Genomic DNA, 16,032 nt, shown 5'->3' on the forward strand with positions numbered 1-16,032 from the left:
TGATGATGCGATGGTGTGCTTTATCTGCCAGATTCCCGCTGAACTGGGCGGGTTGTGTGACGTTTGATTCGAGGGACGTTCTGGAGACGGGGTTTGTGTTTCCACTGTGAGCTACTAGCCCGACAGTGGAAACGCGACATGATTTCAGCCTCACTACTCAACCTCCCGTGTGATTGGCCTGGCCCAGCCCGATAAAAGCCCTGGCTCGCACTGGCTCAACAGTGGAAATACGGCTAATGAGGCTTCAGACATTCAATCTCAGACACAATGCACTCAGTAAAGCTAGTGACATCACTGCGGTGTATGGTTATGGGCGGGGTTAGGTGTGCGCATTTATAGCATTTAATGCAGCTCAGCTTGCACCTGCACCCGGTCTGCAGACCCTTCTCTTAAAAAACAGAGCTTTTGCTTTTTGAAATGCTTGTGAAAATGAAAGTGAAATGGGAATTTACAATTTCACATACACATGTGATTCACTTACACGTTGTTTTAATTAAAAAAGAAGTACTTACAGGCTCCATTTTGAGCTGAAATTGAACAAACATTTTCTAAGAACACCCAAGACTTACATTACATCCTGTAAAATAACTTTATAAATTCAGTGCTGAAACGTATCGACAATAAAAGTCTTCAGTTATTTACAACTATCACATTGTTGGCTTAGCAGCACGCTGTAGTTAAAGTGTATGAAGTTGTTAGCCTAAAATTCTCGTGGAATTAATTATTTAGTGGTTTGTGTGCTCTTTTGCTGCTGCTTTAAACAACGCTTCAGCATGTCTGTGATTATACATTCAGTTTAAAACCCAAAGGAATGTTTAATCCTATTCATATAGTGTGAACTGCATGCAGGCTTCCATACATTTGGAGAGAGCTCATTCATCAATCTGATCTCAGGTCAGATGCCTTTACTGTTTTCTCCTGGCTGAATGCGGTTAGTTACAGTATTAGTAATGTCGTTCTGACAACAGATGGAGAGATTATATTCAAAATAGGCAAAAGCCTTGACATGAGTTTCTCTCAAAGCTCTTGAGTGAAAGTTTCTTTCTCCGTGTTATTTCGCATTGGAGTTTGTGTGCGACAGTAACTGCAATACAGACATGAAGGTGACTTGTTTCTTTGACAAATAGGAACCTGTCTTTTCATATTAAATTTGTGTCTAGGGGAAAGTGTGCATTTGCAGATGTTCTCAGAAGTATATTTCATTTTTATTATGGCCTAAATGTTTTTTTGCTACAGCCCAAGGACTCATACATAAAAGTATGTTAAGAGAGGGCACAAGAAGTCCTAAAATAGAAAGAGTCTGGCAGATTTGGCTTAAAGGTGAAGTGTGTGTTTGTAATGTTACAGTTCTGTCTCATATTCTGGTTTAACATGCAGAGCAAAGTCAGCTGCTGGTTAAACGTTTTGGGATCAGTACTTTTTTTTTGAGTCGGCAATAAAAAAAGAAGAAAAAAGAAATTTAAAAATAAACTAAAACTTTTTAAAATTAGAAATATATTAATGAGATCAAATAAAACGTTTCAAATAAATATTTACATAATAAAGATAAATAAATGCATAAGAATATCAAAGAAGAGGTGTAGTGTATGTGTGTGAATGCAGGAGTGTATGGGTGTTTCCCAGTATTGGGTTGTGGCTGTAAGGGCATCCGCTAAGTAAAACATATGCTGGATAAGTTGGCAGTTCATTCTATTGTCTAAGCCAAAAAGAAAATGAACGAATGAGTAATATAAAAAAAACAAACACATACATAAATTGGCATAAAAATTACCTATTGATATCATTATAATAACTGCTTAAAATTTACAAGATATTGTTAACTTGGATTTAAATAAATTATCTCAAATCTGAATAAAATAAATAAATGAATATTAGGCTAACTTTATAAAAATATATTTATTGAATAATTAAATAAATTAAATTAAAAATAATTTAAATAAAAGAACATTAATTATTATGTAAAATATGTAATATAAGTTTTTCTAAATAATATTATTGATGATATAATATACATTTTTTAATCCATATATTTTTATTTTATTTTATATAAAATAATACAATATAATTTATGACATATGATCAATTATTAGTCCCCCTGTTTATATAGAGTTTTTTCAACACAATTCTAAATATAATAGTTTTAATAACTAATTTTTAATAACTAATCTATTTTGTCTTTGCCATGATGACACTTCTATACAGCTTAAAGTGACATTTAAAGGCTTAACTGGGTTAATTTGGTTAACTAGGCAGGTTAGGGTATTAGGCAAGTTATTGTATATTGATGGTTTGTTCTGTAGACAGTCGGAAAAAAATAGCTTAAAGGAACTAATAATATTGACCTTAAATATCTTGAAAAATATCTAGTCAAATATTATTTACTGTCATCATTGCAAAGATAAAATAAATCAGTTATTAGAAATGAATTACTAAAACTATTTGGTTTAGAAATGTGTGTAAAAATCTCTCCGTTTAACAGAAATTGGGGAAAAAAAAATAAACAGAGGGGCTAATATATATTTATATATGTGTGTGTGTGTGTGTGTGTGTGTGGGTGTGTGTGTATACATATATATACATATATATCATTTTTTACATCTTAGGTTGGGGGATCTTACAGTATTTGAGGTCTGTGACATCAAAAAGATTGAAAACCCTATATGTAAAACATAAATATCTTATAGAATGACGTGTATCCTCAAACGGCCAAATATTGGCTCGTGAATAAGGCCGGGTGATGTATTGGTCATTAATCAGAGTAATATTTTGGCAGCTGTAGTGAGCCTGGACTGTTTGAAAAACCACAGTCAGCACTTTATTCTCATGCTCGGGCTTTAATTTCATTCATGCATCATAATTAGCCATCTTTGCACGTTTAGAAAAGTTTATCTGTTCATCATTTCGTAATTACAGTACACACCGGCTTATCATATTTTCATTATTTCTGTTCTCTTCACAGACACCGCTCCATATTTTAAAACGGAGGCAGGAGGAGCACAGACACACCTGGAGGGGAACAGACTGGTGCTCACCTGTCTGGCAGAGGGCAGCTGGCCACTTGAGTTCAAATGGATGAGAAACAGCACAGATATCACTGAATACACACCGGAGTACAGGTAATGATGAGCACACTCACATTAAAGTGGCCCTATTATGCTTTTCATATATTACCTTTGATGTGGTTTGTAACGCAGCTGCTAATGAATGTAAAAAGTCAGAGCTGTTTCAAAGATCTAAGAGCGCAATAAATTGAATTAATGTCTCACAAAAAGAAAAGAATGATCATTTCTGAGTCATTTAAGCTTTATTTCTTGCTGAAATTCATGCGGGTTTGCAGTTGTGTGAAGTAACGCATTACAAACACTCAAATTACTATAATTAAGTTGGTTTTCACATGAATTGTATGTTATTAAGTAGTTAAAAAAAATGTGTACTGTATATTTTCACTTGAACACATTTTTCAAGCTGAACTTTTACTCAACTGTTTTCTTTTTCTTGCAGTCAATACTTTATTTTTTACTTGTCTATGGTGATTGGCTAAAGTAGGATACTCAGTCCTGTGATTCCCATCCAATCAAATTGCACATAGAAAAATTGCATCATATGACGACCTCAAGACACAGAAGACACAGAATTGTTAGATGCAATCACCAAAAGACTGTTTAGACTGCATGTCACTGATTACAAGATGAATGATGCTTACTGTATGCAGGGGCGGACCAGGTATGGGGTTCTAGCATCTTTGAAAAATAAACTGCATGCTAAAAAGTGTATGTGTGAAAAATATATATGATATTTAAAGTATATTTTAATATTTAAATGAACCTTCATCTTCCTAAAATTAAAAGCAATGAATGCACAAATAAAAAAAAAAAAACAAGTTTTCAAAGCAGGGGTGTCCATACTCGGACTGTATGATGACAAATGACTTTAAATAATAACTCAAATGCACTACATAATGTTATGTTTTTACTATAAGTGGGCATAGATTCATTTTTAAATGTAGATTAATCTCACTGTAATCTTGGAACTAATCTAGATTAATCTAGATTGAAATGGCTCATTTGAATTCTGCCGAAGGCATTCAGAATATGTGTGCTACCCAAATAATGACCAAAAGTAAATCTTTGAGAACTTTGAGATTTCTCAAGCCAGGTGGCACATTAGACCAGGGGCTCATCTCCTGTTTCTAAAATGCATCACAAACTGCTTGAGAAACTGTTCTACTATGATAAATGGTGATCAAAAGGCGTAATAGGCCTGCATGTGCGTGTTCTCGATAGTAAACAAACAGCTCGCGGTCAGCTCACATGTGATTTCGCGGCTGCAAATACATCCTTACATTAAGACAGAAATGACATTTCTGGGTGAATTATACCTTATAAATACATTGTGTGACACTTTTAACGCCATTTGAAGGTGTCCATTTTGCTGTGAAGACTTGTGTGACCGCCTTTACGCTTCTCTCCTGACCTTGAAAATATAATTGGCTGAATCGTAGAAAAGCTGAATTAAGATCGTGTGTATAGCCTCGAATCGAGATTGTGATCTTTTTCAATTAATCGTGCAGCCCTACTAAATACCCTGTTTCAGTTTGGAAATTGTGGTCTTCCGTTTCAGTTTAGATATGAATCACAGACTTTTGAAAACAGAGGAGCATCTTTCCACAATTGATCTCTGACACAACAGGAAAACATCAAGTTAGTCAAAATGGCATCATAAAAGGAACGTTTAAAAAGTTACTCCTATAAACACCTTAACCATATTATTGTCTTATTCAGATTAAGGCAAATACTTAGATTGCAGATGTCCAAGTAAACGTAGTCACCGAAAGTGCCAGATGATATCAAACATAATGTATTCCTCCATGTGCCCTCAAATATTTTATTAAGTCTGACGTGTTTCCTCCCTTACTCACAACTTTTTTAAAGCATCTGCTGCACGTTACTTTGTCACAATCCTTGCTTGCCAATTGTAGCCATACTTTAGAGCGCGTAGTGTAAGCAAATTTGATGAATGCGATCATGCGTGTTGATAAATCTGAAGGGAGTCGCTTACCAGATGCGCCTTATTGCATGAGTTTCCTTTTATACATTGATAAGCAACATAAACAAATGATTGACGAAGGTGTCCCTCAAAGTTATTTAGATTTAAATGTTTAGAGATGGTGTGACACAACAGGTACCTTAAATGTGCCTTTAATGTACCCATTGATGCCTCATACATCCTTTTTGTTCATATGCTGATTCGATCCGGTGCATGGTGGTTTCGGTGCCTAACCCTAATAATTATACAACCAATAGATAATTAAAATAGATGCTGGCAAATTATGCACATGTAAGCATGAATGGTCATGTATCATGCATTTTATACTGTAAAGTGTGGACAGAGATTGTTTTTTCTGAAGCATGGTAAAAACGCTAGTCAGAACAAGGACACTTTTCATTTTAAAAGGCCATTTTGGAAGCAAAACAGTAGATAAAGGGTGGGACAATTACCAGACAGACCAACCGTCAATACCACAAGCACAATGAAGGGAAAATAGAGGATAAGTTTAGTGTATTTCTGATGGAGACTATATATTAACTCTTCATCTATCTGATCCCTTGATTTAGCGTGCATGTAAACGCTGTGATTGGAAATCACCATTATTTATTTCTGACTGAAAGTCCATGTAAATGTAGCTACTGAAAGCAGGAGATGTAGTAAAGCATTTTATTAGACAAAATCTTTTTTCTTTCTTTCTTTTTTTTTTTTTTTACCTTGGATGGATGTAGACCTCTTTTAGGAGTCCTCCAGAACAAAATTAGCAATCATTGAAACAGCACAAGAGTTTGATTACATGTCTTATTATCACTGTTTACGTGTCTTGTACCTTCAAACATTGACAATCCTTCTGAAACAATCGGTCACATCATTGTGAGCTTTATCTTTATAGATCTTAGAGGAGCTATTCAAGATCATGAAGTCTGCATGCCAAAAAACAACAATTTTTCATTATCATTTTTAAAATAGTTCTTTTCCATGCACTATTTTGGTATAAAACAGCATTATCTTAACTTACAGCCATGCACAGAGGTCATTGGATTCTGTGTTAGAGATGGTACAGCACAAAATAGTGCTACGGTATAAAATAATATAGACAGTGCCGAGTCCTTTGGGATCTCATTTGTCCTGCTCCCTTCTTTGGCCTCTTTATCTCGTCTGGTCATCCATCTTTGACCCCTTGTGTTTTGGAGGAATTATTATTAGAGAGACCTCAGAGTTTTGTATAATAAAGGATTGGTGTATAACAAGAACAGTGTTAGAAATGAACAATGCTGTCTGTTTTCATGTATTTTAAAGCCAAGAATTTTGACTTTAAAGGGGTAGTTCACTGAAATGAAAATATTTAATTTGATTAAAAAGGGGATATTGTCATTAACTAAATATAAAGTGTTCCTGTTCATGAAAAAAAAAAAAAAAAGATGGAAAACACAGAAAACAGACATTGTTGTCGAGACTGAAATACATTACATGGGATAAACCATGTTAAAATATGAATATTGGGCTATTTAATTATTCCAAAAAAACGTAAAAAATATTTTAATTAGCAGTAGTTGTCACAATAACCTGTGATCTAGCATTTGCAGATCGCTGGAGATCTACAAATCTGAACTATAGATCCCATCATGCATTTTACTCACACACTTGGCCCGTATTCCCCCTGATTACAAACACACACAGCTAAAGCTGTTCAGGACTAATTAGAGGACTATAAACCCAACGCACACATACACACATTGTTGCAGAGTCTTGGTTACTGTAAGTAAGCATTTCCTAGCGTTTTTTCTTCTCTTCTCTTTCGTGTTTTTTTTTGTAGTAATGGTGAAACGAAGCTTTATGAACCAGTAAACCATTTGAATCAATTGTATCTGAAAAAAGTTCGTAACTCGAAGCTTTCCAAATCAAAGCTCGATGAGGACCTCTGCTGGTTAAAGTGTGGGAAAGCACTGTGTTGCAAAAATGTCAAACGTTCACGGCTGACCAACTCAGTAATGTAGTAATACAACAATATTAATATAAGCAAATTACTTAGTTACTGTAGTTTTTACATAGGAATTATGTTACATTACATCACCAATGACTGTAGTAAAATCCAAGCTATTCAAAAGTATTTACGTTTATCGTATTCCAACTGGTCCTATACCCATCCACTCGTTCCGAGCTGGGATCTGGGATGTGAGTAAAGCTTTTTGCGCTGCACTCGACAGCTGGCCTCCGCTAAACACTATATTATATAATAATATAATATGCAGTGGCCTTTTTAAAAAATAGTTACAAATAATACACTAATACACTTTAGTATGGTCCAAAACCTTTTTACTATAAATTACGATTGTATTTTAGTTGAATTTCTGGTGCAGTGCTTTAAAACAGTAGAAATGTATGTAATCGATGCCTAATCTCTTGCTATACACTTTAATAACCCACTAGGGTGTTGAAACATTTGAATCAAAATTCAAAGCAGTCACGTGGGTATAGGTGAAAATTTGGACGTCACTGATCATGTGATTATGGCAAAATGAATCAAGCTGCACTGCTTCACTGCGAGATGTATCATTTCTTTGATACATGCTTCAATGCTTCAAAGCCTTGGTGCACAACATCTCATCACTAGTTGTTTGAACTCTATGTTTTACTGTTAACGTTGTTTTGCCACCTGTCCTGACCATTTACCTGTTTTTCTGGATTACTCTATTGGATTACATATATTGTACCGTTTGCTCCTGTTGACTCTGCCTGTTTGACTATCCTTTTGCCTAAAGCTGTTTGTAGATCTTCATCTCTGTTGCAACGCGACTGTCTTTACAGGAGTAGTACTGTAGTACTATTACTATATATGAATATAACTAATATAGTACGTATAATTAGAAAATAATACAAATACATGAAGTTACCCAAAACTGATATTAATAAAACACATAAGCTTAACAAAATGTAAAGTTATGTCAAACTATTAATAAAAACAATGACATTCAACAAATAACATTGGAACTCTAGTTTGAGAGGAGTCTGTAAAAGCGACAGATTTTATCAGAGCGAGCAGCTGATTCCACATTCAGTCCATGTGAAGCATCAGTTCTGCATTAAACACAGTCATCTGTTAAAGGCGAATCAGCAGAGATCTGAGCAGCTCTGACCCTGTGGGCTTGTAATCGTTCTTGTTAAACAGCACACACTCCACTTCCAACTGCTCATAAATCCAAGCACTTGTTAGTCTCCACTTTCAAACTTCTTGTATGTTTATTGAATTGTTTATTGTTACAGAGCTGCAGTTATTAAGGAGCTATCCCACATGAGGAATATAATATCACACTATAGTACTATAGTGTTTTTAAACCATACTATGTACTTGCATTAATCTGTAGTGGTAATTCTATAGCTGACATGGTTGACCAACACTTATAGTAATATAAGCAAATTACCTAATACCAATTACCAATTTGGTATATTATACTACAATTCACCACAGTTTTCAGTAGTAATAGCTACTACAATATCTACTACAGTTTATCAGTTCACTATAGTTCATACTATAGTATGCTGTAGGCTGTAGCATTCATTAGCAAAGTTTTGCAAATACTACACTATAAGCAGAATAATACACTTTACAATAGTATGGTTCTAAAAGACTTTAGTATTTACTATAAATTACTATAGTATTTTTTTATGTGGGCAGCTAGAAAATGCTTTAAAATTTGATCGTATGTTAACAACATGCTAGCCATGGGAAAAAATCCTAGCAGTCTGTTAAATTATGTGAGAAACATTAATTTTCTTTTCATCTTAGTCCCTTTATTAATCTGGGGTCTTTAAACTTATCTAGCATATGTTTTACGCCCTTCCAGTTGCAACCCATCATTGGAAAACATCCATACACACTCATTCACACGTACACTATGGACATTTTACTTACCCAATTTACCTATACCACATGTCTTTGGACTTGTGGGGGAAACCGGAGCATCCGGAGGAAACCTACACAAACATGGGGAGTACATGCAAACTCCACACAGAAACGCCAACTGATGCAGCCGAGGCTCGAACCAGTGACCTTCTTGCTGAGAGGCGAACGTGCTACCCACTGCGCCACTGTGCAGCCATGTGAGAAACAACTTAGCATTTTGATAATTTGAGCTAGAAAGATCACAACAAAGTGCTACATGATGTTAGCAGTGATAAATCGTGCTATAAATGTGGTAGCATTCTCTGAAAGTCTTAAATCCAGCTAGAAACATGTTATGGATATAATATACCATGCTAGTATTGTTAAATCTTGCTAAAATGTGCATATGCCATGTTAGTTTTGTGTAGCCTAATCAAGAAGCATGCTAGCATTGTGCTACCTAATACCAGTGCTACTTAATAGCCTATGTTAGCAGTGTGCTAAATTATGTTATAAATCATGTTAGAAAGGTGCTAGCAGTGTGTCACACACAGCAATATGTGTTAAATTAGTAAAAGCATGCTAAATGTGCTAACACTATAATCAACCCACATTAAAAATACTATAGTATAGTATACTATATAGTTATAGTAAATATACTAGTGTTTTTAGACCATAATATAGCAAAGTCTATTATATATTATAGTATTTCCAAACATTTGATAAATAATGTTAATGTAATATATACTGTATATACTTGAGTTTCTACCACAGTAAACTGTGGTGCATTGTAGTTTAATATACACACATGATTCCTTGGATTTACTAAATTTTTTTATGTAAAGTGGTTGTAAAGAATTTATTTGAGCTAAATTTAAACAAACAAATTAAGTTGAACATTGCTCAATTTAATTTGTTTGTTTAAATTCAACACAAATAAATTGTTTGCAACAGTTTTGCATGCAACACTTTTTTCAGTGACTCTGTAGTTGTTGGTTTGTATTTATAATACTGCAGTGGTTGTATCATTTAAGTACTTTTACTTTATTATGGCTCAAAACACTGTTGGATTTACTATAAATTACTGTAGAATTTTTCATGTGGAAAGATAGAAACATGCTAGCAAGATGCTAAAACATGTTAGCAGTGTTAAATCAAGCTAGAAACATATTTACCTTCCATATATATATGTTTTTATCTATCTATCTATCTATCTATCTATCTATCTATCTATCTATCTATCTATCTATCTATCTATCTATCTATCTATCTATCTATCTATCTATCTATCTATCTATCTATCTATCTATCTATCTATCTATCTATCTATCTATCTATCTATCTATCTATCTATCTATCTATCTATCTATCTATCTGCCTGCCTGCCTGCCTGCCTGCCTGCCTGCCTGCCTGTCTGTCTGTCTGTCATTCTATTGTTCTGTCTATGGGTATCTGTCTGTCTGTCTGTACTTGTACTGTACTCATATTATTTTTTGCTTTATATACTATGTGTAAAACGTTAAACATATGCAACATCACATCATAGTGTAGCAACTACATGTACTCAATGAAGCAATACATGCATTTGATTGTCCATTTTAAATTACAGTGCAGTGATATGAAACTGACATAATGTCATCCCAGACTTTTTTCATGTCCTCTTAGGCTCATTTTTAGATCAAAATTTCAGATTTAAAGGTGTTTTTAGCTGCGGTGGATTGCCGAAATTTCAAAACCGGAATTAAAACACAGGAATAAATATGTAGCATAGCGAGGTTATAGACACAAATGTGATACACCACAATCTAAAACATTTATCATTGCATTATGTGCTCATACTAAAAAGGATGATGCAGTACAGTGTTTATAAACAGTCCATTACTCAAGTGAGCCCTATGTAAATCCCAGGTCTGTCTGCTTTGTTTTCCAGGTACACGATCATGTCTTTAAAGCGGGAGGATGCAGGTGTGTATCAGTGCGTGGTGAGGAACAGGATGGGAGCGCTGATCCAGACGAGAGCCGATGTTCGTGTGGCTTGTAAGTACACGTGTATGATGTTAGAAAGGGAGTTCTGGAGGCTGAAGCACAAATGGGTTTCACACATCAGCACACACACACACCTACGACACACACATATGCATGTACTGTAGCACATGGTCCCATTAGAGATGAACTGGAAGTGACATTCAGGAAACACTTCAGTGATTTCTGAATATGCTCTCAGTCCGGTACACTTTTTAGTGTGTGTGGAGTACAGCATGCGTTTGGGACACTTGTTCAATTGTGCGGCCAAAATTATAATTGAAGTCAGAATTATTAGCCCTCATGTTTAATTTTAATTCTTAATAATTTTATTCTTAATTTTAATTCCACAATTTCTGTTTAACAGAGAAGATTTTTTTCAACTCATTTCTAAACATAGTTTTAAAACTAATTTTTAATAACTTTGCCATGATGACAGAATATAATATTTTACTAAATATTTTCAAGATAGTATTCAGATTAAAGTGACATATTATAATATATATAATAATAAATATACAGGGCAATGCAGTGGCGCAGTAGGTAGTGTTGTCGCCTCACAGCAAGAAGGTCACTGGTTCGAGCCTCGGCTGGGTCAGTTTGCGTTTCTGTGTGGAGTTTGCATGTTCTCCAGGTTTCCTCCTGGTGCTCCGGTTTCCCCCACAATCCAAAGACATGTGGTGCAGGTGAATTGGGTAGGCTAAATTGTCCATAGTGTATGAGTGTGTGTGGATGTTTCCCGGAGATGGGTTGTGGCTGGAAGGGCATCCGCTGCGTAAAACAAATGCTGGATAAGTTGGTGGTTCATTCTGCTGTGGCAACCCCGGATTAATAAAGGGACTAAGCCGACAAGAAAATTTATGAATAAATTAATATATATACAGTTGAAGTCAGAATTATTAGCCCCCCTGTTTATTTTTTCCCAATTTCTGTAATTTGGCCTCAACTGTATATGGTACAGTGAATTTACTATTGTTTGAAAGCCTGAAAAGTTCTTGACAGCAATCAAATCTTTATATCGTACACGTAAATGATTCAAATAATAATTAAAAAAATCTATTGTAGTATTAGTGTAATATGTTTATATAAAACATGTTTATATGATTATTGTTAATAATATAATTATCAATTATTATTATTAGAAAAACATTTAATATTTAAAATACATGATTTTAATCTACATCATATTTAAATATATAATGTGCAATAATAATAAATAAATGTAAATGGTATTAATAATAATAATACTAATTATAACATATATATATATATATATATATTTATTTTAATCAAATTTTATAGATATATTTCAATAAACACATTTTAGTAGTAGTAGCATTAGTGTCACTTTAATAAAGTCATTTATGTAATATGATTATTAATAATATTTTGAAAACAATACTAAAACAACTATAAACAAATGAATAAAATCAAGTTTCATTTAACGTTCATAATAAAAATGATGATAATAATAATAATAATAATAATAATAATAATAATAATAATAATGATAATAATAATAATAATAATAATAATAATAATGATAATAATAATAATAATAATAATAATAATAATAATAATAATAATAATAATAATAATAATAATAATTGAGAGTGTATGGGTGTTTCCCAGTGATTGGTTGCGGCTGGAAAGGCATCCGCTGCGTAAAACAATGCTGGATAAGTTGGCAGTTCATTCCACTGTGGCGACCCCTGATTAATAGAGGGGCTAAGCTGAAATGAAAATGAATGAATTAAGAAACTGAAATTACAGTTGAGTATGATGTGCTCAATCTGCAGCACTCTTGCGCCTCTCCATCTTCTCTGAATGTCTGTTTGTTTCTGTCTCTTAGACATGGATAATTTTGCTGAACTGGAGCAGAGGAAGACGGTCTCTCAGGGAAGAGCTGCTGTCCTCAATCCTCCTGCTGTGACCAGCTTCCCTCGACCTCAGGTCACCTGGTTCAGAGACGGTGTCAAGATCATCCCGAACCATCGAGTGTAAGTGGCCATTTATGAAAATATGTATGAACACAGAAAGGATAGTTTATTGAGCCTTGTACAGTTTGCAGTTATTTTGTTTGTTTTGTTTTGTTTTGTTTTGTTTTGTTTTGTTTTGTTTTGTTTTGTTTTGTTTTGTTTTGTTTTGTCTTGTCTTGTCTTGTTTTGTTTTGTTTTGTTTTGTCTTGTTTTGTTTTGTCTTGTCTTGTTTTGTTTTGTTTTGTTTTGTCTTGTCTTGTCTTGTTTTGTTTGTTTTGTTTTGTTTTGTTTTGTTTTGTTTTGTTTTGTTTTGTTTTGTTTTGTTTTGTTTTGTTTTGTTTTGTTTTGTTTTGTTTGTTTTTTGTTTTGTTTTGTTTTGTCCTTCCTATCAACCAAGCATATGGACACAGAAATTATAGTTTACTAAGCCTTGAACTGTTTGCTAGCATATATATATATTTTTTGTTTTGTTTTGTTTTGTTTTGTGTAAGTCCTCATTTATGACAAATGACAAAAACCCAACAGTACAATCTAAAAAATTATATTTAAAGAATCTAATTGTGCCCAATTGTCCAAAAAGATATGCCATTGTGAAATGAATTAATTTAATTTAAATTACATTTAATTTAATATGGCAAAATTTTTTGAGAAATATACCACTTGCTCTTTTCAATAAATTGAAAATCAAATTTGAAGCTACATTGCCCAAAAATAAGAAAAATAAATATTTAAAAGCTGTATGACTTTGTTATACACCAATAAAATGTTTCATTTTATTTAAAGATTCAAATTTTTCCTAATGTTTATGAAGGAAAATATTAAGTCAAACCAGTTTGGCATTAAATAGTAACAATTCAATGATAGCAGAAAAAAATGTTAAGTGAAACTTAATCATTTAAAAGATCAATATGTATTAATGACAACAACCCATTTAAATGCATTATGTAAATTTATTCCCAATGCAATAATCTGTCAAAAGTCAAGCAACCCTCACAAACACACATGCATTGAGCACAGCATTACATCAATCACTGTCATGTGTGTCTTTAGGCCGATTGCATCAGTCGGGCCCGCGCCAATGATGTGCTTTATGACATTCATTGATTCTGTAAATGAAAGCGGCTCATCGTCCTCTTTCTTGGCCTGTTAGCAGCAGGGTGGACACGTCTGTCAGTGGCTGAGGAAAAGCTCACCTCGTCAGGCTGTCAGTCAAATGCTTGTCATGGCACCTATGAGACCATCTTCATTTCAAAGGCCAGTCGTACGTGAAATGCACTACTCTATCAGAGAAAGCAGATCTGGAGAAGTGAGAGATTAATACTTATGCGTGGCCCAAGAAATAAACCCACCCACAGCTGGCTTAAGGATTGTGAGAGAAGTGCAAAAATATATATATAATGTGTGGTTTCTGGTTAAAATTCTATATTAAAAAAATATATTTATCTATTAAATATTTATCAAATATTTATTATTATTATTATTATTATTATTATTATTATTATTATTATTATTATTATTATTGGAATATTAATAATCAATATGATTATTATTATTATTATTATTATTATTATTATAGTATTGTTATTATTGTTTTTTAAAAGTATTTAATCAAATATTATTGATTAAGTATGTTAATAATAATGTGTTAATAATAATAATAATTATTATTATTATTATAATTATTGATATTGTTCATATTGTTATTATTTAAATATTCATTGATTAAATATAAATATAATAATAATAATAATAATAATAATAATAATAATAATAATAATAGTAATAATAACAATTGTTATTTTTTATCATATTTGAATATAATATAGAATATAATAATTCAATATAGAATATAGTAATAATAATAATTATTATAAATATTGATAATAATAATGATAATATAAATAATAATAATGATATATTTATTGATATTATTGAGAATATGAATTAATATGATTAATGTTATTATTTAAATATGTTAATAATGTTTTAATAATAAAAAAATATTATTATTATTATTATTATTATTATTTAAGTATTTAATCAAATAGTATTGATTAATATGTCAATAAAATAATGTGTTAATAATAATAATAATAATAATAATAATAATAATAATTATTATTATTATTATTATTATTAAAGAGTAAAATAGAAATTATCATTTTTTCAGTCATAATAATAATACAATTTTATATTATTTTATTTAATTTTGATTTTATCACAGTTTTAATTAATTTTATTTTATTTGTGTCACAATTAAAATTTATTTTATTTCATTTTATTTTCCCCTGAAAATCTAAAGACATTAAAAAGGAATGTGAAAATGTCTTGAATTTAAGTCTTTAAATCCACTTTTGATCCACAACACAAGCTTGTTTTTCTACCAGATTTGTCCTGTAGATATTTCATCCCTCCTTTCAGTTGTCACTTTGTGCGTGAACATCCTGGATTTGCATCACTAACAAATCTCGGATTAGCTCTTTGTCTCCAAGTCAGCGAACAGTTAGGAGGCTTTTGACAAAGACTCAAGAGATTTTTTAAAACAGACTGAATTTGCAACTTCACTTTTTCAGAGCCTGGTTGTTTATATATAGGTATGATTTGTGGTAGTTTGGCTTGGGTTTGGAGCATGAATTGAAGATAGTGATTTCCACAAGAGTGTTGAAATCTGTCTTCTTCTTGCTCTTATCTGCATGAAATTTCATTTCCATGTTCCCTCTTTCCTCTTGATTATTCTTTGAACTTCAGATCTCCAGACACACACACTCCTCTCCCCTTCATCTAGCTCTCTCTCCTGCTCATTTCAGCAATTTTTCTGCTGCTGTTTTCTCGTCTGATTGTGATAACTGAATTGGCCTATTGCTTCTAACACAGCGGAACATTATAGATTGGGCCACAATGTCATCAGACTTTTCACACAAACAAACACACACTTGTTGGTTTTGGTGGTTTATGAGGACTTATTAAATGCATATTATATTATTGCTTTAGCCTACCCCTACCCCTAAACACAACCCTGTTAATAGTCCAAGGAAACCTGTGTCAAAAAAGACCCTGTTGACAATGGTCACAAATAATTAAAACTGTCATAGTTTATTCCTA

The 16,032-nt window shown here is 32.7% G+C and overlaps 1 protein-coding gene across 1 annotated transcript in view; it reads left to right on the forward strand.

Annotated features, from left to right (window-relative positions):
- The window catches only part of sdk1b (sidekick cell adhesion molecule 1b), a 405,910-nt gene that overhangs the window by 145,339 nt on the left and 244,539 nt on the right, over positions 1–16,032 (forward strand). The window contains exons 3-5 of the mRNA XM_056461991.1: positions 2,960–3,116; positions 10,860–10,966; positions 12,804–12,951. Coding sequence (XP_056317966.1) covers positions 2,960–3,116; positions 10,860–10,966; positions 12,804–12,951 — 412 coding nt within the window. The remainder of the gene's footprint in view (positions 1–2,959; positions 3,117–10,859; positions 10,967–12,803; positions 12,952–16,032) is intronic.

Source organism: Danio aesculapii, chromosome 1 (genome assembly GCF_903798145.1).
Source record: "Danio aesculapii chromosome 1, fDanAes4.1, whole genome shotgun sequence".
Taxonomy (NCBI): domain Eukaryota; kingdom Metazoa; phylum Chordata; class Actinopteri; order Cypriniformes; family Danionidae; genus Danio; species Danio aesculapii.